Source organism: Capricornis sumatraensis, chromosome 15, assembly GCF_032405125.1.
Source record: "Capricornis sumatraensis isolate serow.1 chromosome 15, serow.2, whole genome shotgun sequence".
NCBI lineage: Eukaryota > Metazoa > Chordata > Mammalia > Artiodactyla > Bovidae > Capricornis > Capricornis sumatraensis.
This window is the reverse complement of record NC_091083.1, coordinates 45,982,215-46,007,572: the sequence shown is the minus strand read 5'-3', so window position 1 is coordinate 46,007,572 and position 25,358 is coordinate 45,982,215. Positions and strand designations below refer to the sequence as shown.

Genomic DNA, 25,358 nt, shown 5'->3' with positions numbered 1-25,358 from the left:
CTTGTCTTGTCACTAGGCCAGCGGGCACCTCTGCTGCATTAACAGTTCGGTGTGAATTACTGTGTGACAAGGGGGTGGCCTGTGGGAATTTTAGATAACTCTCTTTAGAAAGGGCAGAGGTTTCAACTGGGATGATCGGGGATGTCATCCAGGGAGGTGCATACCATGTGCAGAACAAGCCCCCCAAAAGTGGGCAGTATGAGACTGAGCTAAAGTAACCACCTGGGTAATCTAAATTGTTATTACCCTAAATCCTTTAACAGAGCAGAGCACCTACCTTAGTCTGTGTCCTTCAGACTCATCTGTAGAATCAACACTCAGACCGAGAGAGTAGTCACAATGTCCTCATTCCTCTGATGTAGTAACAGCATAAAGTGAGGCTTGAACTATCCAGGGGAAAGGGGGTACCATTAAAACTATGCAGCTATAATCTGAAATAAATGAAAATATTAAAGCACCTACTCCACTTGGCAGGGTCCTCTACTCTCTCATGACAAGAGTCTGTTTCTAAACCACTACTTGGGATTCCTAGGAGGGTCTAATAAACATTGTGTCAGGACGTAATTCAGGGTCTACTCACAGTGCAGCCTGATGGTGGTGCTCCACCGTCCACGAGGGGTCTTCAGCGCTCACCCTCACATCGGATTCCAGCTCTAGTGAAGGAGATGAGCAGCTTGTCAGGCCAGTGCAGTACTCACTAGCTCTGAGTTGTCAGGACACAAAAGACGAACAAGAGGGAGCTGGTTTCCAGAGTTTGGCTTTATTTGCAGTACAGAAATCATTTGGAGACATCACTGGAGCAGAGGTTCTGTCAAATCAATACTGTGCTGCAGCTTGGTCCGTTGAAGAAGCCACATCTGGGATACAAAAGAAGCTCCTACGTTTACCTGCTTTATGATGGGTTTCTTTCCCCTCTGCGCTCATCAGTTTTAATAGGTTAAAACACCGCACACAGGCTTCCTCCAAAAGACTATCCAAGTCTGGAGTTTGGTTAGAACTGGAGGCCCATGTAAACCAAGCTTGTGGCTGGGCTGGGTGGGCACTGTCCTGACACATGACGTGAACAGAAAGGGGTGGGGAGGAGTAAGGGACACTGTCCCCGGTTACAGACATTCAGTTCTGAACCTCCTCACCGTCAAGAGGACAAGATGGCACGCAAGCTGCACTGACCCAGCTCTTGAACAGCGGAAGCTCATAACTGCAAAGGCTACACTGATTAAAAGATACAAATACTGTATCAAGTTCTCTGTATCAGTATCACAAGGTTTTAAAACTGATCCTTCACTAGGAAACACAAGCCAATATTGGTTAAATTGAACAGAACGTGGGAACCCACCAATTCGGAAGAGCCACTCCATGAAAACAAGTTAATACATGATATTAGAAAGGGGAGGAATATTTACTGGTACAGTGCTCTGCAATCTCTCAGTTTTGATTACAAAAGCAGGCCTTACAATACTGATTTCATACAATATGCATCATTTGCCAAATTTTAAGTTTGTCCTAATTAGATGATAACATGTACTGCTGTTAGTCTTCCCCATAGATGTCATTTTTCTTGCGCTTCATTTCCTCAAAGTCAAACTCGGATCCCATCATCCTCTTATAGATGTCCTTAATGTCATCACAGGTTGTCTCAAAGTGAGTTGTCGCATCATAGGTACGGGATATAAAGATCTGGAAATGAAAATCACAAAGACTTGAAACTTATCTGGTGACATCGCCCAATGAAGCTTGGTAATTACCTTTTTCAGATAGCCACTCACCTGGCTTTCTGTTCCCAGGTCTTTTGGTACAAGGAGGTCACTGATGCTAACGAATCTGGAAGGGAGAGAGAACTCAGTCAGCAAGGGAGCTGACATGCCCCTCACTGCTGGGCCTGATACTCAAAGCCCAGGCAAGGAGGTTGGGAAGAGCCGACGGCTGCACTCACTGTTCTCAAGGGTTCAGTTCACCACGGAGCCAGTCGGTCCCGGGTCTGAGCTGGCATAAACAAACCCAGCACTTACTTCTGCTCAATTGGTTCCAGGAGCTCCAGGGCTGGTCTGATTTCCTTCTCAGGCTCCTTGGTCTCCACCGTTGTGCTGGCGATGGCAATGTACTTGCCTTGTGCGGCCACATTGTGTGCAGAGGAGATCATGCAGACATAGATATCTGGAAGCAAGCAAAGCCACTACTGCCAGGCCCTGTGGATATGGGGCCTAGGTGCGCACTTAGTTTCACCCCAACTTCAGCGAGCTGTGAGTTAACGTTACTTGGAACAGACAATCTTCTGAGACAAGTTCTATATGGAGGCAAACACCGTCAGTCGTACATAGGGGATGGAAATATTCAGCCATTTTGAGCCTACTGGAGATGAAGGAACAGGTCACGTGGCAGTGAGTAGTGGAGGTGGACATGAGTCTGCCCAGCTACCACAGCTAACTGTGGAAACCTGTCTCTCATCCCTGAATCCTGCACTTAGAAAGGTTCTGACTAGCCAAGGTGGGGTTTAACTACTGATTTCTCATTTTTTTTAAGCAATAAAAATTGCAAACAGCATAAGCTACTCTTATGTTGACATAAGCTCATAATAATTCCACACTTGTCTGTGTAACACTAAAGTAACTACATAATTTCCAATACAGAAAACAATTAACTAGGCTCCCCTTACTCTTTGTTTTCTTATTTATTCTTTTGGCTGTGCTCAGCCTTCTCAGAGGCTTCACTTGTTTCTGAGCATGGGCTCAGTTGCTCTGCAGTATGTGGAATATTCCCAGACCAGGGATCAAACCCATGCCCCTGCACTGGCAGGGGGATTCTTAACCAATGAACCACCACCAGGGAAGGCCTCACCTTGACAGACCCTGAGATCTACTGGGAACCCTTGAGAGATTACTTTAGTCAAAGTCCCTTTGTTTCAGTAATAACCTTCTGTGATTTGATTTCTTATATGGAAAATACATAGTTGGCCATTTAAAGGTTAATAGTTCCTTTTAAGTTGAAGTTTATATAAATAAAACCTTCAGGGCTCTAACTGAAAGGAAGATGGGAAGTGCTACTTAGATGAAAACAAATGGTTAAAGCAAACAGATGCAGAATTATGATTTCAGAGCTAAGTTGTGATCTTAATCAGAGAAATCCAAGTTGTTTTCTAGCACACTGCTAAAGGCAAACACAAGTATAGATATTGACAAATCATGACATAATAGTAGTGCTGTCATCAGCCTAAAAGTTACAGTGAAACCAGGTCAACTAATAAGCATAAACTCCCACAAGCATACAATGTTCAGACGAGAGACAGTGCACTCATAGGGTCCAGCTCTCAGTTCTACAGAGGAGGGAAGGGAGGCCCCAAGAGGTGCGTCGAAGTCAAGGCAGGGCTCCTGGCCTAACGTGTCCATTTCAAAGTTATGGTCTAGGAGTTCTAGGAGCTAAAACCCATCACATTTTCCATGTGTAAACTAAAGTTTCTTCACTCTAATAGAATAGATAAAAACTGCAATTTATGCAGACGTTGCCTGACCTCTGTAACGTACCTGACTTCCGGTTGACTTGGTTCTGTGGAATAATGATCTGGCAGGAGTTGGCGTCGTTGGTGTTTTTGATGGGGTGGCTGAGGATACAGATGACTCTGATCACCTGGCCCACTTTTTCTACTCGATCTTTCACATAGCTGGGATCACAGATGAGCTGCTTACAGCGAGCAATCTGCAACAAAACATTGAAAACTTTCTAATACTCAGTGTTCATCACAATGTTTTTAGAAGGTATAATGATGCCACTGTTCCCTGAACATCACCTGTTATCTTCATCAAGTTAACCACAGATAATTAGTGAATTAGAGATAACTATTAAAACTAGCTTTGCCAACAATCCCTGTAAGTTCTCCTGGAGCAAATCTACGAATTTTAAATCTTATAGACATATAAGCTTTAGAACTGGGCAGAAGAGGGCTCACGTACTGCTAGAATTAAATGAAACTGTTCAAGAAATGTCATTATATGTGAATGGACCCAGTGAGAAATAAACGCTTATGGTACAAACAAACCATAATCACTCTAAGTCTGTACTTCCTAAGTAAAATTTAAGTTGCAAGATAATTTATGTATTATTATAGTTTTTCTCTTTATATCAAAGCACTGAAATGTCCTAAGAGGAAGCAGTCGCCTAAAACCAAGAAGAATGAATAAAAAGAACCTTGAGTTATCAGATTAAAATATTCACCCCTATTTCCTAAACATCTACTATGTGTATGCCAAAAGCACAAGATAGTTACAGAAGACCTACAACAATAAAGGGTCAGAGGGTCAACTAGTGAGTGTAGATTAAGGTCTGAATCCACGGAATACAATCAGGAAGGCCAAAAAAATTTTTTTTAACATACGAGTTTTTTTTTTTAATAGTTCTATTTGTAAAAGTTGATGGTTCATGAAATACGGTCTGGTTTGCAGATCAACAGCAATGGCACCCCCTGAGAACTTGGAAGAAAACAAAAACCCACCACAGAACTACTGAAAAAAAAAAAAAGTACTTTAACGAAATTAACAATTTATATTCAAATTTGAGAAACACTGTTCAAAACTCCTGGCCAGTTCCATGGCTAAACCCCAAATAATAAATGTTCATAGTAATTATTATTGACATTATTAATTGTATTAATCATAATAAAACGGTATTGGCCAAGCCCCATTTCAACCAATAAATTGTAAGTGGAACAAATAAATCTAAATTTAAATGAAATTTGGGAGATAGGCACCAACCCACACCATATAAATAAAACTTACCATTTAGAGCGCATTTGTAATTTCTGTTTTAGTATTAAGCAACAATCAACACAACAGAAAAAAAAACTTTTTTAAACAAAAGCACACCTGTAACTAGTTTTCGGTCGTTATGAACACCCAGTTACCATAAAGAAAACATATGTGGTCTGAAATCCGGGCTCAATGTCCACACCAAGTTAAGTACTTACTAGACAATAAAGTTTTCTTTACAAGAATGTCATTTTTTTAAGTTGTAAAAGGTTCTTACCTCTCCTTCAGATTTTACACCAATCACCTTTCCATTCTGCATAATGATTTCTTCAATTGGTTTATTCAGCATGTAGGTACCTCCATAAATAGCACTTAGCCTAGGGAAAAAGAAGTATTTACAATTAGTAATTTATAACTGCTAAACTACTAGTCTCCTTTCTTAGACTTTCATGAATAGTAGGCAACATTCGTTCAATTTCGTTCCAAAAGGCATTAGTTTAAGTCATTAAAGCATCAATTCTAAAACAAGTCAAAACCATGTAAATGATGTCTTACTTTCAGTTATGAATATAGTCAAAAAAAAAAAAAACAAAACACACTGACCAGTAACAAGAGAACAGCTTCATAAGTCTATTCTTCTTGCATATAAATAAAACTGAACAGCAACAAAAACAATCAGGAAGCACTGGATACTGACTAAAAACAGGCAGAAACTAGATAAGAGACTTGAAAGGAAGCAGCTGCATGAGATCTTCATGTGGTCTGTATGGCTCTTCCCCTAAAAGAACCAACCTCCCAGTCCACAGGCTTACTGATTTAAGTTGCCATAGACAGAACGTGGCCTGCATGAGGAGATAAAAATTGTGGGGGAAAAAAATCTTCCAAAACGGGAAGCAGCCAAATTACAAAATCTCTTCAAATCCTTAAGTAACTCCAGAAATGCTTATACACATGAGAGACTCCCAAGGAATCCATAAAAGCAACAACTGAAAAGCAAAAAGACCTGAGCAGAGACCACAGGCCGTAAGAATAAATGAGTTTGATAACGCCATATTAGAGGAACTTGGTACATTTCGTGCACTTTCCAATGACAACACGAAAGGACCACACCTAACTATGCTAGGACTAAGGATTCAGCCAGACAAAAGATCCCCCCCACCAACAAAGTATAAAATCAAGCCTCCAAAAGTTCAAGATGAATGGTCAATAATTTAACTGCAACTCAAAACAAAATCAACAATCGCAGAAAGAATCCAGCATCTCTACAATGTATACCAATCAGTATGTGCAATATGCATGTTATAAAATATAATTTTATATAAAGATTACTAAATGCAGGGAAAAAAGAAAAGCGATCAAAACAGATGCCCAAATTACTGATGTTAAAACATGCGGGGAGTTAAATGCAGCTACTATAAAAATGTACAGAACAAATATGCTTGTTCTAAGATCTATGTTCAAAAATATTACATATTCATGAGTCAAAATAAACAGAAAACCTCACCATAAAAATGAAAACTATATTTTAAACATGGGAATTCTAGATCTATTGAAAAAACTTTAAAAAATTTTAAAACTCACTGAATGTGATTAACAGCTAATCGGAAATAACAAAATGTGCACAACAAATGAACACACCACAAAATTTCACAAAACAAGCTCATGAAAAGGTGATCAACATTAGTCCTCAGAAAATGCAAATTAAAATTATAAAAAGATAGCATTTCACACCTGCTGAGAAAGACTGACAATAGTGAATGCTGGCAGGGGTGTGGAGCAACCACGACTCTCACACCGCTAAGTGTAAGCAAAATGCTACGACCCCTCTGGAAAGTTATTAAGCAATGTCTCATCAGATGACACATATACATGCCATTCTCGACCAGCAGTTCCACACCTGGACATGTATGTACCCAGAAGAAGTGGCAACTGAGCTCCATACACACTGTTACACAAAAGTTCATAGTAGTTTCATTCGTAACACCCCAAAACTTTTTGAAAGCTACTTAGATGTCCATCAACAGGACAGTGTGACATATTCACACAATTCACATAGTGGAATACTACTCAGTATTTTTTAAACAACTACCAGCACATGCATCAATACGGATGAATCTCAAAAATACTGTTAAGCAGAAGTGAGCACATATTCCTTTTATATAAACTAAAAGGAGACAAAAGTGATCCTTGGTGATAAAAATTACAAATGCAGCTGTTACGGTGGGGGTTGGGTGGCTGCGGAGATGCAGCTCAGGATCAGGGGCGTTTCAGGACAAGGTTAAAGACGGGCTCTCACCGTGCAAATCCCTGTGGCAGTTCTCCAAGGCCGTAGAGTGGATAAAGGTATGGGCTTTTGCCGTATCTTGCCAAAGACTCGCTGTAAAGTTTAATCCTATTAATGGTTTCACAACATGGCTGATCTAAATAGCTAGACAAAAGGAAATGAACGTTAGAAAGCACTCTGGCTTGCATTCTTCTGCTCAATTTAAAATCGTTTTCTGAAAGGATTTCAATTCCACACTTCCATATTTTACTTATAAGGCTCTAACACGAAACTGAAGTTAGAACTTCTTTTTCACAGTATAACACAGCTATGTATTTGTTTTGTTAGAATTTCCACTCTGCAGAATTGGGAAACTCAGTGACAATTTCAAGAAAAAATATAAATCTAAAAACCAGAAGACTTACTCATCAGTTCTGTAAAGTGCCAGGGCATGACCAGTAAAATCTATAACATCTTGGCCCAAGTCAAATTTCTTATACACCTCTCGCATTGATGTCTTCTTAGGATCAATGCCCTCAAAAGTTCGAGGATCGTTCTCATCAAAGTTGGCGACATATACCAGGAATTTTCTGAATCGACGTTTTTCAAACAGCCCCATTAGGCCTAAAAAAGAATTTTTCAAAAAGACACACTCACAACAGGACACTGAGGAAAAGTAAGTGTGAGAACAAAGTCTAAATATCCCATGTTTCTATCTTAGGCTCTTACAATGCAATGTGCAATTTAAAATACAGGAGTTTTAAAATAAATGAAATTTCTTTCTTTCTTAACCATTTCTTTAAAATAAACTGACAGTTTCGTAACACTTTGAAATACACTGTCATAATTATTTAGTCCCTAAACTGTGTCCGACTCTTCTGTGACCCCATTGACTGTAGCCCCCTGGGCTCCTCTGTCCATGGGATTCTTCAGGAAACAATACTGGAGTGGGTAGCCATTTCCTCCTCCAAGGAATCTTCCCGACCCAGGGATAGAACTACAGTCTCCTACATTGGTGGGTGGATTCTTTACCACTGAGACAACCGGGCTTCCCATAAATAAAACAGATCAGCTATTAAGTCTTCAATTCTACAATACAATTACAAGTAATTATGACCCATAATTAATTAAATATAACAAGTTTAATTATATTAGGTACAAATACAACTTTGAAAAACTATTACTCATGAAGGCATCTATCTGAATGTTCTTTCCACAACTCTGATCTGTACTCCAACTGCCTAAAATTCGAAATGCTGATTTTTTTCTTTTTCTGTATGCTAAGATACACTCTGGCATTAAATGGAAAAGCAGCTTAGATACCAAGAACAAAGAAACCACGAAGAAATTTAGATGCTGGTCATGCTTCCAGTCCTAGATAGACAGGCAGTTCACTGCTTTTTACACTAAAAAAGAGGTGAGGAGAAAGCTATGAACCACCATATAAGAAGCCCTCAGCTCCTCCTACCAGTCAGGATTCCCACTGTTGTGAACAGCTGGTAGAAAGACAAGGTTAAAACAGAAGAAAGTTTTCTGGGTCCCTCTCCTGCTGCCCCTTTCTTAAACCATACAGCTACTTTAAAAACAACTGGAGCTTTACATAAAAATTCTTAACCATTTCTTTTATACCCACTGACAGTTGAATATTTTGATACTTTAAACATTTTCCCAAGACAGCAGTTGAAATCAACAAAACTGAAAATTAAAATGATCATGAGACGATTCATGACATCTGACTACATTTAACCTTTTTAATCAATACTTATGTAACTTAGCTTTTAAATTTAAAAAAAATGGACAGAATGCATACACAGTAAAAAGCATAAGGCTAAAAAGAAATATTCTATTATGCTACTTAAGACACTAGTATAGCCGTCAGGGGAAGGCGTGAGAGCCAAAGAAAACATAAGTCACCACGCCAACGCACTTACAACTCAGGAGTCACTCTGGTGGACGTGTCTGTTGGAACCTAGAGCTCTTACCAATAGCTAAGACCGCACAGCATCTTTTAAAGTAAAAATGAAAATCTACTGTGTTTCCTTCAGTTCCCCATTCTTTTCTTTTCTCTTCTTTCCTCTTGATTCCTCTCCCCACCTCCTCCAAGCCTTGAGCCTGACAGGAGCCTCTCCCAACACAAAGGAGCCTCTCTAAGCTGCTCCTCCAGTCCTTCTGTCAGAACCAAATCCCTGTGTGATCACCAACATCTGAGAGACCTGAGGCTCTGAAAAGGTCGTAATTTAAAAGGTTCATGTACTATTTTCTACAACATAATTTTTATAATAGCTACTTCTATATGATGACGCCTTCGCTGGTCACCCTATTTAAAACAGCAGCCCCTCCCACACCCTCTCCTTTCATCTCCACCACCATCTGATATGCTTTTATATCTGATTATATCACCAGCTGAAATGCTTTTCCTTTCATGCACAGCCAGCCTGCCACTAATGGAAGCACAAACAGGAAAAGCACTTCTGTTTACTTTTTTCTCCTCTGCTGCACCCGCCCTACCCCAGACCTTCTCAGACGGGTACCTGCCGTATAACAAGTGCCCAGTAAATATCCACTCCAACTAATTAATGTCCAATGGGAGTGAATATAAAAGAAGTTGACGTTCATATACTGGACACACAATATATAAAGGAAATACTCAAATTATATGATAAAGGGACTACAAAAACTCTTTTTCACAATTAGTCCATTGAGTTGCGCCTTCACTTCATTTCAAATGGCTTTACCTTCTTTCATCCACTTGCACATTGAGATTTAATTACCGAAACAGACACCCATGTCAAGACAAAAGCTACAAAAATCTAGAGCAGTTTCAGTAAAAGAAAAGGAAAAAGCATTCCAATTAACAGGTGTAAGATTTGACAAGAGAATTAAAAAATGAAGAAGAATGAATGTCACAGGAAAAGCAGAGACACAGCACGCGATGCGGCGTTCCAATGGTAGACCTCAACAGCCTCACCCCAGGTTGCAGCTGGCCCCGCAGCAGGCGTACCTCCTACCACCAGGAGCTCCCGGTCACTCGGCTCTGTGCTGTCAAAGGTGCCCCCGACAAACACATGCCTCACAGAAGAACACTGAAAACAAGCAAGCTAAAGATTCAACTGAGGACACAAGGTTTTGCTGGGCACATTTCAAAGCTATTCAGGAAAATGTCTCAAACTTTTCTAAGTATCTGTGTTCAACATTACTATAGAGGCCAAATATCTTTCTCGTTTACTTGACTAAAGTAACATTTGACCAATGAACAAATACTTATTGGAACCTTGAGGTTTTAGTTGGCATCATGATCTACCACGAAACCAACATTATATACAGCTCCTTAAAAACCCAACAAAAACTCAGGCTTCTTGTTGTTGTTCAGTCGCTCAGTCCTGACTCTGCAACCCCGGAGACTACAGCATGCGAGACTCCTCGTCCTCCATTATCTCCACTTAGGCTATGTTAACAGAAATATATTGGCCAAAGAAAGTAAAAGTTCCACTGAAACTGAGTCGGCATACAACATTTGAAGCGTCAGGTCTGGTCTGGCTCAATTCTATCATATATATGGTAATCTTGGCAAGTCAGAATTTTCAAAGAAAAGTGGACAAGAGACCTAGACAACATATTATATCAGAAACCACCACAGGCACTGAAAATGGGCAGCACAGAGAAAAAAGAGAATTCGAGGTTGTGTGCCAGTCATTAAAGTATCTGAGAAGCTACATATTTACACACTACATGGACCTCCCTGGTGGCTCAGATGGTAAAGAATCTGCCTGCAATGTGGGAGACCCAGGTTCAATCCCCGGATCAAGATCCCCTGGAGAAGGGCATGGCTACCTACTCCAGTATTCTGGCCTGGAGAACTCCATGGACAGAGGAGTCTGGCATGCTACAGTCCATGGGGTCGTACAGTCCATGGAGTGCAACAGAGGAAAAAAGAATCAGAGGCTGAGTGGCAGCTGTTAAAATATCTGAGAAGCTATATATTTACATACTGCATAGTTTAGTGGTTAAGTGTGGGGTTCTTGAGTCAGACAAATGTGGCTTCAAACTAGTTCTCACTAGTCATGAGCTATGAGATTCATGGGTTCTTTCATACCTGTATACCTCAGTGTTCGCTCATGTATATGCCAAGAATAGCACATCTCAGAGGGCTGTCGTGAATAACTGTGCACAAGTGCCTGTACATAATGTTAGCTACTATTAAAGTATAAAACAATGGGTTTATCTTTCTCTTGAACTTCCCACCCTCTACACATTTCCTATCCTGTTTATTCATTCTGTCTTGAACTATCCTACCTGTCATTCCACCTTCAAAATCCTATCCATCAATACAAACAGTTGACAATAAGGCAGCGATTTAGCAAAAATTCATAATAATGTATGTTAAAACAGGTAAAACCTACTTGTACATTAAACCTCAATAAATCTAACCTTAAAAATATATAGATTAAATACATTTGCTTATTTTTGTAAAAATAAACATGAGGATAAATCAGAAATAAGTAAAAATGACCACCTAACAAAGTGGAAAGAATGGAATGGCAAAGGTAAGAACAAGACCCTAAATATATCTTTTAATATAACTTTGACTTTCAAGTCATGTAACTGTTTTACATATTTGAAAATAGTAAATCAAAAGGGAAAAATAAAACTCAAAAGGTTAAATCCTTCAACTTTTCTTAAATTAAGGAGGTGGTTGAAGCTATTACTATGGGTTAAGAGCTCAAGAGAGTGTAAAACTTTTAAATAAAAAAACTGTACCACAAACAGTGTTTAGAAGAATTTTCAAACTCTTGGGACTCTGATTTCTATGAGGACACTTTATTTACATCAGATGCGCGTCACTGACAAGACTGACCTCTAACCCAGGCTCACAGCAAGGACTCTGGCCACTCTAGCAGGAGCAGCTCCTGCCTCACCACCTGTCATGCCCAACCCAGGCCCTACCCTTAGTGCTAGTTTCTGCTTTCTAGCTATAGTGTCTTTCAACACTTTAGGCCCAATATCTTCTCCCGTAATAGTAAGAAGTAAATAAATGGAGTTAGAGGAACTGCCAAAAAATTTCCTGAAGAATTAACTGGCACTTTTCCTGTTCTCCAAAAGCAAACCTTTCCCTCCTCTGAACTCCTAGAGCACTTAGAAAATTTATCTGCCCTTCAGTGATACACACTGATCCTTCCTCAAACTGCTCATTCCTCATGGCAACAAAATCACCTTTAAAGGAAGGAAGGTCTTTTCTAGGGGTGTTTGCTATTTAATAAGACTCAGAACAGAAGATGTTAACTAGGAGCCTTTCAAGAGCCAGTAGAGGAAGTGATTTGGGGCAAGAAATAAAATCACTCCATCCTCATTGGCAACTCCTAGAAACAGAGATGCTGGAGAATGGGCACAGTACCAGGGACCGGACATGGCCCCAGGATAGCAAGTGGGACAGAGGCACTGGCAGTCAGCGCAGACGGCGATCAGCTCACGGGCTCTGCAGCAGCCCACCAGGGTCCCCGTGCCTTCATGCCTCTCACTTCCTACGTCATTTCAGGCCCGAGGTTTCTCACCTATAAACTGGAAACCCTACCTCACGAAGGCTTCGCAAATCAGTAAGAATGGGAAGCGTCTCCCACAGAGCCTAGCACACGGGAAACACTCCACGAGACAGCAATGCATATGAATTATTCATCTGAAGAGAGACGCTAGACCCAAGGATGCCCAGCTTCACCAGCAACAGGCTCCGAGATAAAAGCTCACCAGGCTTCAGAGGGGGAGGCACTTTTGAACATCTTGTTTACGGACATATTGTCAACTGCCAAGAATAACGTCTGGCACATAACAGACATCCAATGACTATGCTGACTGGGTGAGTGGGGGCATGGCCAATGCAGGGGACTTTGAATTTTATCCCTAAGATCCCTTTCCATTATAAAGTTTTAATATCTATGAATATGAAATTACTTACTAGATGCCAGGGCTTCTGCTTCAGTGGAAGGTACCTTGTAGATCTTTCCTCCCTTATAAACAAAGCTCCCTTCAGTCACTTTGAAATCCAGATAGCGAGTGACCTCCGTAAAAAGCAGCATCTTAACCAGCTGACCTGTAGGAGTCACATAATTCAAACTGTTATTTACATCTTACTACTTTCAAAAGTTAACAGAAAGAAAAGTAGTTTACTGATACTAATGGCTTTCCAATTTTTTCTTCACATCATCCATTAGCTCCTACAAAAGTCCTCAAAGCCATTTCTAATAGGAAAATCAGAATGCAAACCTACTGTTTGGCAAAGTTAGCCTTTTTTTCAAATGTTACAACTTCAAGGTGAATAACTTTATCAACCTGCTTTTGTAACAATTATAGAATAATTATTAGAAGTATGAGGTTTAGAATTACCGTACTATTACAAATAGGTCTGGGTTTCTTTAAGGTTCCTACTGCATATTAAAGAGAGGCAACTCAGGCAAAGTTTTCCAGGAATTTGTGTTTTTCAGTTTCTAAGTCAATTTATATTTATTAAAATGAACACTAGTTTTGGATCAAGAAAAATCTAGGATAAACCAAAGGAAATTTTGGTATACTAGAAGTAGTAAACTTCTTTGAGAAACCAAACAAAACTATTTTAAAACTCATTTGAAAGGATAAACATATAAGGACAATCAAAAAAATTTTTTGAGAATAAAAAAGAGTAATGAGGAGACCTTTATGCAGTCAGATGTTTCAATATACTGTAAATTAATTGGTCCATAAATCAGTGTAAAACAGAGATTCACATATAAGCATTTAATATATGATGAAAGTTTCCTAATCAGAGTAGAAAAGATATATGATGCTGAGGGACAACTGATCAGTCAATTTGAAAACAAATTTCTATCCCTACTTCTCAAACAATGGGGTAATAAAATTTATTCATTCAGTAAAACAGATGAACTTATTTATACAGTGGAAAAAAGAAACCATAATACCATTAGAAATAGCTATCAGAATTTGAAATTTTAAAGACAGCCTTTCAAATCAAAACCAGTAACAGAATGATCAACCAATGACTGCATGAAAACTAAAAGCTTTTGTACAGAAATAAAACACAAGAATTATATGTAAGGCCAATGACAAACTGGAAAAGATACTTTCTGCTGCTTCTGCTAAGTCACGTCAGTCATGTCCGACTCTGTGCAACCCCATAGACGGCAGCTTACCAGGCTCCCCAGTCCCTGGGATTCTCCAGGCAAGAACACTAGAGTGGGTTGCCACTTCCTTCTCCAATGCATGAAAGTGAAAAGTGAAAGTGAAGTCGCTCAAACGTGTCCAACTCTTCCTGACCCCATGGACTGCAGCCTACCAGGCTCCTCCGTCCATGGGATTTTCCAGACAAGAGTACTGGAGTGGATTGCCATTGCCTTTTCTGAAGATACTTTCAACATACTTTAAAAGGGCATTTAACAGCCTTTAGAATGAGCTATTTCACATTAATAAAAAAAAAAAACACAAAAATGTCTATAGAAAAATGTGCAAAGCAGAAAGCAATAAAGGGCACGAAAGCCAATGAACTCTAGAAATCATTTCACCCTCCAGTATGCAGATATATATTAAAAATCTATTATTCCATCTTTTAGTATGACAAAATTCACAAAACCTAAAATGAATCATATCTGGGCATGGTAAAGGTATTGGGGAAGCGGCAGTCAGTTTACCGGCAAAAGTAAAATTTGGCAATATAAAGGAAATGTCTTAAAGAGCCCTGCCTGAATCCCCATGCTATACTTCCTGGAGTGGACAATGAGACTTATCTCTTCCATCCCCCCACCATCCCACCCCACTTCCATCCCTCCCTCCTTCCCTCCCTCTCTCTCTCTCAAACATTCACAGTATAATGATTGAAAAAGATGTTAACTGGGAGAAGGGGAGGGAAACTGGTGGATTATACACCAAAATATTAACTATGTTTCAAGATGATAAGATTTTGGTTATGCAAATTTTATTTCCTTTCTGCTTATCTGTTTTCTAATTTTAATTATTTAAGTAATAAACTTTTTGTATTTACAATTAACCTCAAGAAAATTCAATTATTTAAATCCAAGATTAAATTCAAGTAAGATCTTTCCACTGAAACAAACTATAGAACACAAATTCCAAGGGGGAAAGGGTGGCACAAACATTTTCATGGGACATAGACTACAATTTAGTTTTACAACCTCTTAGAAAAAGATGCTAAAATCACAGCAATTTATAGATACTTAGCTGCTCTAATTAAAAATATCAACAATCAAAATGAAAAAATAACAATGAAAGCCTACAAACTAGAAAAATATTAAAATGGATGTTTCTGAAGGCCCAGTTATCTAAGATTGTCACCAAGTATCAAGAGCAAAGTCTGTTACAAACACAGTTTTGACGTGTATGATGCCAGAGCATAATTTTGTTTCTCCAAAACGAATTACTGGTAAGTCAGTGCCTCCTCCCTCTATTCTTAACATACTGACCCTTGAAGCCTTTAATGGACCCTATTACTCACCATACTGTTCCATTCAACAAAATCCACTTCCACCTACCTGGAATAATACTCTCTTAAGAGTCAACAGCTACTTTCTACTTTCAAATCGGAGTCGATGTCCTGTCACAAAGTTAAGCTGGAATTCCTTACCATTTGCCATAAGGAACTTGGGGATTAAGTCAACATTCCAGTCTCTTCCTCTGCCCATGGATGCTGGTGGAGCTCCAGGTATCTTAAATCTTTTGTATAACTAAAACCAAAACAAAAACACCCATAATGTGACAAAATTTAACTTTCATTATGCAACTATTTTTGATGAAGTGATTCTGATATAGCAAAATACCACCAACATGAGGTAAAGGACAAAAAGGGCATTTCATTTTTAATCAGTTAGGCCACTTAGCAATATTCTAACACATCCATAAATTAAATACATTACTAAACTAATAAATGGTAAAATAAATATTGCAGAGGTGGTGTGTCTGCTCTTTACTAGCAAGAATGCAGAACAAACTGTTACTGAAGTACTAGTTCTGCAAAGTTTGAGACTCTAGATAAAAAGCAGCTTGCAACTTAAAATTTAATATTCACTCAAACTCATGAATCCTATTGCTAAGGTGGAACAAAATAAACAAAGTTTGTATATATTCATTCAATAAAAACCCCAAGTGAGGGTGGCGGGGTGGGGAACCCAAGTTCTCACATATATTACAAAACAGGACAACTCAATCAAAAAATGGACAGAGGATATGAACAGACATTTCTCCAAACACATACAGATGGCCAAAATGCACATGATAAGATGTCAACAACCAGAGAAATGCAAATCAAAACTACGTGAGGTATCATCTCACACTGGTCAGAATGGCCATTATCAGTAAGTCTACAAACAATAAATGCTGGAGAGGGTGTGGAGAAAAAGGATTCCTCCTACACTGCTGGTAGGAATGTAAATTGGTAAGGCCACTATGGAGAACAGTATGGAAGTTCCTTAAAAAACTAAAAATAACTACCATAAAGTTCAGCAATCCCATTTCTGCCTTTTCTAAATCCAGCTTGTACATTTGAAGTTCTAGATTCTCACACTATTGAAGCACAGAAAAACGTGATTAGAAAGGATACATTCACCCCAAAGTTCCTTATACCATGACTTACAATAGCCAGGAATGGAAACAAATGTCCATCGACAGAGGAAAGGATAAAGAAGATGCTTTACATATATGATGGAGTATTATGCAGCCATAAAAAATGTTGTTAATTGTTTAGTTGTTAAGTCATATCTGACTCTTTGCAACCCTATGAACTGTAGTAAGCCAGGCTTCCCTGTTCTTCACTATCTCCCAGAGTTTGCTCAAACTCATGTCCAATGAGTCAGGGATGCTACTGAACCATCTCATATTCTGCCACCAACTTCTGCTCTTGCCCTCAATCTTTTCCAGCATCAGGGTCTTTTCCAACAAGTCAGCTCTTCATCAGGTGGCCAAAGTACTGGAGCTTCAGCTTCAGCATCAGTTCTTCCAGAGTTGATTTCCTGTAAGATTACTGGTTTGATCTCCCTGCTGTCCAAAGGACTCTCTAGGATCACAATTCAAAAAGCATCAATTCTTTGGCACTCAGCCTTCTTTACGGTCCAACTCTCACATCCATACGTGACTACTGGAAAATACATAGCTTTGACTATAGGGTCCTTTATCGGCAAAGTGATGGCTCTGATTTTAATATGCTGTCTAGGTTTGTCATAGCTTTTCTTCCAAGGACCAAGCATCTTAATTTTGTGGCTGCAGTCACTGTCCCTGGTGATTTTGGAGCTCAAGCAAATAAAATCTGTCATTATTTCCACTTTTTCCCCATCTATTCGCCATGAAGTTAGGACCACAAGCCATGACCTCAGTTTCTGCATGTTGAGTATTAAGTCAGCTTTTTCATTCTCCTCTTTCACCTTCATCAAGAGGTTCTTTAGGGCCTCTTTGCTTTCTGCCATCAAAGTGATGCCATCTTCATATCTAAAGTTATTGATATTTCTCCCAGCAATCTTGATTCCAGCTTGTGCTTCATCTAGTCCAGAATTTTGCATGATGTACTCTGCACATAAGTTAAATAAGGCAGGTGATAACATAGAGCCTTGATGTACTCCTTTCCCAATTTGGAATGTTGTTCTGTGTCCAGTTCTAACTGTTGTTTCTTGTCCTGCATACAGGTTTCTTAGGAGGCAGGTAAAGTGGTCTGGTATTCCCATCTCTAAGAATTTTCCACAGTTTGTTGCGATCCACACAGTCAAAGGTTTTAGCATAGTCAAGGAAGCAGAAATAGATATTTTTCTGGAATTCTCTTGCTTTTTCTATGATCCAGTGGATGTTTGCGATTTGATCTCTGGTTTCTCTGCCTTTTCTAAATCCAGCTTGTACATCTGGAAGTTCTTGATTCTCATACTACTGAAGCATAGCTTGAAGGATTTTGAGCATTACCTTGCTAGCATGTGAAATGAGGGCAATTATACAGTAGTTTGAATATTCTTTGGCATTGCCTTTCATTGGGATTGGAATGAAAACTGACCTTTTTCAGTCCTGTGGCCACTGCTAAGTTTTCCAAATTGCTGGCATATCGAGTGCAACATTTTAACAGCATCATCTTTTAGGATTGTAAATAGCTCAGCTGAAATTTAATGAAATTTGCAACAACAGGGGATCAGCCAAAAATTAAAGAAAATATGAAAAAGAATGTGTGCACGTGGATATCTACATATGTGTAACTGAATCACTCTGCTATACAGCATAACTTAACACAACATTGTAAATCAACTATATTTCAATAAAATAAAAGGGCACTAAGCTTTGGAGTCATATAACCTGGGTTCTCTCAGCCCATCTCTGTGATTGAAAGCCCACAGAAACTATTTGCCTTCTGAAAAAACAGGGATAAAATCTTTGAGTGGCTGTGATCAGCACTGGTGTGGCCCCCAGGCACCCCAACCAGTCTACACTCTATTACCTCCAAGAGACAACAGGTACCTGCTCTGAATGGCAACAGAGGTGACTATGGAACATCTCTTCTACAAGACCCAAACGAGGAGCTCCCAAAAATTATGACGCTACAGATAATCTGTTTAAAAAAACAGAACTGAAACCATCCATAAAAAGTAAAGATTCACAAGGAAAAGACTCGACGCACGAAAGGCACTTTCATTCACTCTAGTACTTACATCTTCCAGCGGTGTTATAGATGCGCTCTCTCCTCCATAATACGGGTTTCTATCCATGTGAAGAACTTTCTTCCCATTCACTGACATTATACCTGACAGGATACATTCCTACAGGGAAAGGATAAACATCTTCAAAGGAAGGAAAAGTGCTATAGCATGTTTCAAACATAATTTTTTTAATAAGCCTGTCATTAAACATTCTTTTAGTAATTAATGCTTTTTGTACAGGCAATGTATGATGTAACTTTAAGGACAAACCCCTACAACAACCAGAGTTCAAAGTGTGGTCAGTGGACTCCTCTGGGTCCCAAGGTTAAAACTATTTTCTTAACAATACTAAGACATCATTCATTTTTTCCCACTGTGTTACATTTGCAAGAGCAATGGTGGATAAAATGAAGCCAGTGGCTCCAACTGCACCAGTCATTATATTCTTCACCACAAGGCACTCACAGTTTAAAAAAACAAGGTCTGTTTCACTTAAAACTGTCCTTGATGAAGCATAAAAAGTCACCTCTGTTAAACAACACCCTCAAACACCCATCCTTTAAATATCCTGTGTAGCCAAATGGGAAGTATATATAAAGCAATGCTGGGTCTAAGAAACCCTTTTGGGTGACTGACTTATAAGCTAAACTAGCTATGTTTTTCATGGATCATCATTTTTATTTGGACAAATAACTGCCTGACAAACTATGATTACTCAGACTTAAGTACTGGGCAGACATTTTCACAAAAATGAATGTCAAGGACAATTAACTAATAGTGTTTGCTGCCAATAACAAAAGTCAAAAATCTTTATTGAAAATTTGAATTTTAGGAACTTCTATCCATACCACGGGCACGTCAGATCCTTTCAGACAACATCAGTGACACTGCATGCACCCATGCTAAGTCACTTCAGCCGTGTCTGACTCTTTGCGACCCCACGGACTGTAGCCCACAAGGCTCCTCTGTCCATGGGATTCTCCAGGCAAGAATACTGGAGTGGGTTGCCATGCCCCTCTTCAGGGTCAGTGACATTAACAAATATGAGTTTTTGATACTGCATAATGAAATGTGTCAACAATTCAGAAGATCTGCAACTTAGTAAACTAGTACTTTCCAAGTGACCAATGATGTTACAAAATCATACAGCGGGCTAAAAGTGGAATTCAAATTTTAATCTGATGTTCACTGATGTGGTTTCAAATTTCATATTGCAAATTAATCTTTAAAAAAACTTGCCACTTGTGTTTTGGTATAAATCAAAGCATAGCCACAACAATCTGAAAGGCTACTCCTCCTCCTTCCAACTACACATCTGTCTAAAGCCTGATTTTGTTCATGTGTGTGAATGTTTAAGTCATTTCTGTCGAGTCAGACTCTTTGTGACCCCATGGACTGTAGCCGGCCAGGCTCCTCTGTCCATGGGATTCTCCAGGCAAGAAGACTGAAGTGCCCTCCTCCAGGGGATCTTCCTGACCCAGGGACTGAACCTGTGTCTCCCTGCACTGCAGGCAGATTCTTTACCACTGAGCCACCAGGGAGGCCAAATTTTCTTCATATACTTTAGCTAAGACAAAAACCATGAAAGACTGAACGCCGAAGCAAGTAAGGCATTTTTTTGTTTTAGGAAACAGTTATACTTCAAAATATTGTTTTTCACATTAACATATAATGAGTTTACCTTTGTTATCTTTAAGTGAATTAATAAAAAATTTTTAACTTCTCAACACTGATTTCTAATAGGATAAATATTGAGAGATACTCTTACAAACAAAAGCTCATCAGGGTCCTCAATTTTTAAGAGTAAGTAGATCCTGAGACCAAGAGTTTGAAAACTAGAGCCCTAAATGAAGCATCCAGGAACCATCCAATTGATTAAACGATCACTCTCAGAAAAAAAGGTATATAAAGCATGAGTATACTGAGACATATCAAATTAAGATGGGGGGAAAGAGGTTAAGAAAGAATCCAATTAATGGATTAATGAGAAGAAACAGAGATGGGATACACATTTACTCAAAACCATTATACCAGAGTTTAGGTGATAATAACTTTTTTTTTTAAAGGACAAAGGTAATCCCCTGTAACTTTATAAATCCTAGTGCATCTCAAATTTATCCAAGACTCCAGACAGAGGGAACAATCTCTTCCCCTAGAAGCCTGACTCTAAAATCTTTATCTTAAAAAATTCATACACATTTCAAATTTTCCTCCATAATGTACTATTCATTTTAATAGTTTAAATTAGTTACTATCAGGTTCAAATTTTACTACAGGAGGGTGCATCTTTTTATATTTGGATCAAGAAACAACACATTTTGAGTACCCCAGTAGGCCACCTCTAGCCACAATCACTTCTCAGCCTCAGCCACGTTCATGACTTTTAAGAGCAAAGATTTGTTTTTCCAGAGTTTCTGAACTCTGAATAAATGGAATCTTGTAGTATACATCTTTTAGTCAACATCCATGATTTACTTGCAGTCTAAATTTTCTTACTCTTGCTATACAGCAGGGGTCCCTGAGTACAGGAGCCAAGTCCAGCCTGCAGGCTGTATTTATAAGTGAAGTCTCCCTTACATCCATGGCCATTCCTTTCCATACCGGTTGCTTTCAGTGTACAAAAGCACTGTAGTTGTGTCGAAAACCACAGGGCCTGACAACCCACAACCTGACTTTGTGGACCTACACAGGTTTGCCTAACTCCACAAGCAGGGGATCTCACAGCACGCTCCTGACTTGGTCATCACCCGTGAATCTGTTAGAAATGTAAATCTGAAGCAGATTCTAAAAGTTCTCTTTGCACCCACATCACCCTGACACTTGTTAAAAGACTGCAAGGGCCCCCACCCCCGCAGAGCTTCTGAGCCAGCAGGTCGTCATGGAGCATGGGAGTCTGCACTTCTCACCAGCTCCCAGGTAAGGGTGATACTGCTGCTCCAGGGTCAATTTCAGGAATCCCGAGGAAAGCAGTGCTGCTCAAACTATTATTAAACACCCAGGGATCATGTTAGACTATACATTTTGAATCCATGTGTCTCAGGTGAGGCCTAACCTTCTGCATCTCTAGTAAGTTCTCAGGGGTTGCAGCATGGACCACACTACAGTAACAAAGTCACAGGAATCTACTGAATGACTACTCCTTACAGATATGCCACAACTTACTCATCCATGCTACTACTGATGGACACTGCGATAGTTTCCAGTTTGGGGATGTTACAAATAATGCTCCATCAACATTCTCAGAGTGTCTTTCTTATGCATGCACTTGTTAGATATGTATCAAGGAGAGTAAAAATACTGCCAAAAAGTTTTTCAAAATGGTTCTACCAATTCATACTTGTGCAAACAACATATGAAAGTTCCTGTTTCATATCTTGCCCAACATTTGTGTTAAGTGTCTATTCATATTATTTGCTCATTTTTAAAAGGACTTTTCTCTTTTTTACTGTTATATAAAAATTCCTTATATACTCTAGATATTTTTAAATGCTTTATTGGCTACATGTACTGCAGAAATCTTCATCCACAGATTGACTTTTAACTTTCTTAACTGACGTCTTGATAAACAGAACTGAAGGTATTTTAACCATAAAATTTAACTCCAGTATTATCCAAAGCAAGTCCCTTGCTTAAAAATCAAAAGCAGCACTAACATATGATTCAACATATTATATGAAAGTAGATGTAATATTTACAATCTCAGAAACAGATAATAGCATCAACAGAGGAAAACCAAACAGTCACATTTCCAGTCGACAAAAGCAGACTTCATGGTTCAACTTTTGGAAGCAAAATCAGAGCAGCAACTTTTGAGTGTTGCAGAGCTTCTATATATAACTTTTCACACTCCACTGCAAGTAAGCATGACCCACTCCCTGGACCACGGCTCTAAAACAACCTCCGGAGACTGAGGCCTAATAAAGGACCCAATAATATAAAGATTCTGCAGTCCAAAGAGCTGATACTAATTGCCTTTAAAGAGCCTTGGAGGAAACATGATAAAAGCTAATTAATAAATTTGCAGGTTCACTGATTCTACTAAACCATCAATAAAAGACTGCTTTACACTGGCCAAGAGAATACATAGTAGCACAAATGTAATACTTTAAATTTTACAACATGAAGTCATTAATTCATTGATAAAACATGAATCATATCTGAGTATAGGGTATATATTAATTATCCCAAAATTTTAATATCCTCCCAAATTAACAATTCAAAATTAAAATTCACTACTACTACCTGGTGAATACAGAATAACAAGCAAAGCACAAAGTCAGAGAAACTACTCCAAATGAATTTCCTTTTTTCACACTAGAAAACCAGGACCGTTCAACATCTATGTCAAGAACACTGGTAACTTTTATCAGGAAACATATATGAATGGATGTTAACACAGTTTTAAAACTAAAATGCTCCACATTTAATTTCAAACTCACCCAAAAGTGACCTGAAAAGTGAACATGAAAGTTGCTCAGTCGTGTCCAACTCTTTGCGACCCCATGAACTATCCAGTCCATGAAATTCTCCAGGCCAGAATACTGGAGTGGGTAGCCTTTCCTTTCTCCAGGGGATCTTCCCCACTCAGGGATCAAACCAGGAGAACACATAGAGACTCATCCAAAATAACCAGAACTAAAAACCATCTTCAGAATCCAAGTTTTTGTTTTCTCGGTTTATTTATTTTTTGCTATTATGCCTTATTTATCTTTTACTTATAGGGCTGAGAGCATGTCAGCGACTCAATATGCATAAGTGAATGAATGCATGCATGCACTCATGAGATGCACTCAGGAATCTCAAGCAGGGTCATTCATCCAAACTGGGCTCAGGCCCAGAACCCAAGTTCTTTATGATAATGGCATCGTCATGCTGCCCTACATAAAGAAGTAACCAGATTAAACAAAATGGTTAAAGTTCAGCTGCAGCAAAATTCTAGTCTCTGTAGATGTGTGGGTGTGGTGATGGTCAGGAAGGACCAATTAGTTATACTGCACCCAACCCCGACCCCAGCCGCTTCCTACTTAAGGGCAACCTAGGCTTGAAGAGAATAGAACCAGAACACATAATATTTTGATACAACTTCCAAGTGACCAAACTAGCTCCATGACCACTCTAAATTCTCCTGCATTTTAAATTTCTGGTATAAAGGGGGGAAAAAAAAAAGAAAACCAGAAACTAAAAGCACACAAAAATGTGATCCGGAAAACAAGGTACCTAACAACTCATGTTAAAGAAAAGTGCCTTTTGAAAGCTACTTGTCTAGAAATATAAGAAAAATATACTAACCAGAAAACTTAAAATCAGTTCATCATCTTACAGCAATAACATAATAAAAATGAATGCAAGTGTTCAACAGAATGTTTCTTCAAACGTTTGTCAAAAGTCAATTTATCTTGAAGTTTGGTTCTAATTATATCATTCCTGCTCAAATCCTCTCTTACTGGCTAGAAGATGAAATTCAAACTTTTGAGCCTACTGTCTTCAACATCCTTGGTGACATGCATTCTTCCCAACTCCCTCATCCCCTAAACACAGGTTCTCTTCTAATACTGACTTACACTGTTCTGCCTAGAAAAATCATTCCTTGTGTTCAAAGTTTACCAGTATTTTTTTTCCAGTATTGATCTAATTGATTTATAGCACTGTAAAGATGTAAAGCATAATGCTTTGAATTACAAACATCTTGAATATCACAGTAGGTTTAGTGAACATCCATCACCTCAAGTAGACACAACATCAAATAGGAAAAAATGTTTCTTTGTGATTAGAATATGAAAGGTTGTTGTTGAATCACGATGCCAGGATTCTTGGCCCCCAGAGGAGGAGGAGAAGAATTCAATCCGGGGCCAGAGACGAGGCTTGATCACTCAGAGCTTTTGTGTAATAAAGTTTTATTAAAGTATAAAGGAGATACAGAAAGCTTCTGACATAGGCATCAGAAGGGAGCACAAAGAGTACCCCCCTGCTAGTCTTCAGCTGGATGTTATATAGTCACTAGCAGTCCGTCAATGAAAGAAAGGAATGTCTTAAAACTCAGAATGGCACCAGGCCCCTCACCCATAAGGTGCATTTTGGGATAATCTTGGCACCAAATGGTTCATCATGGGCCATAAAATGATTAACTTGAATCTTGAAGAAGGGCAGATCACCACACAAATAGTTTCATTTACATAGATCAGAGGAACAATATCTGAGTATAACATACTGGTTTGTCAAGTGGGTTCTGAGCCAAAAGGCGGAACTGACTTGAAGACAAAGTTTGGGGTAAATGTATAGTACATTAGCATAGCTTAAGATAAATATTTCCATAAGAAAAAGGCATTGGTTAACTTCGAGTGAAACCAGGTGTCATGGCAACACAGAATTTTAAGAGAAACCTCCTTTTAAATCTGTATAGAGAAGGAAAAAAATATTGCTACTTTGTTTCCTCCTGCCGCTTAAGAGAGATAAAAATGTCTGACACTTGCAGGCTATTTCCTCCCTTTCCCTGGCCTTCTTGCCTGTCACCCTCTCAAATACTTAAAGATTTATTCTAACAGCTTCCACTTATAATGTACAGCAGTGGTCTCTTTATCATGTTACACATTACATCCCTAGTACTTAACTAGCTTATAACTTACTTAAGTCTGTACCTTATGATTACCTTCATCTAAACCCCCTCCCCTACCTTGATTATGTTTTAAAGCCAACTTAAATACC

General features: G+C 38.9%; 1 protein-coding gene across 1 annotated transcript in view; it reads right to left on the bottom strand.

Moving 5' to 3' along the window:
* Positions 1–708: 708 nt before the first annotated feature.
* Positions 709–25,358, bottom strand: part of GDI2 (GDP dissociation inhibitor 2) — a 28,668-nt gene continuing 4,018 nt past the window's right edge. The window contains exons 2-11 of the mRNA XM_068986919.1: positions 18,669–18,776; positions 15,620–15,719; positions 12,947–13,081; positions 7,425–7,623; positions 7,033–7,164; positions 5,014–5,113; positions 3,519–3,690; positions 2,010–2,154; positions 1,767–1,821; positions 709–1,677 (exon numbers count right to left, since the gene is read on the bottom strand). Of these exons, the coding sequence (XP_068843020.1) occupies positions 1,531–1,677; positions 1,767–1,821; positions 2,010–2,154; positions 3,519–3,690; positions 5,014–5,113; positions 7,033–7,164; positions 7,425–7,623; positions 12,947–13,081; positions 15,620–15,719; positions 18,669–18,776 (1,293 nt within the window). The 3' untranslated portion in view covers positions 709–1,530. The remainder of the gene's footprint in view (positions 1,678–1,766; positions 1,822–2,009; positions 2,155–3,518; positions 3,691–5,013; positions 5,114–7,032; positions 7,165–7,424; positions 7,624–12,946; positions 13,082–15,619; positions 15,720–18,668; positions 18,777–25,358) is intronic.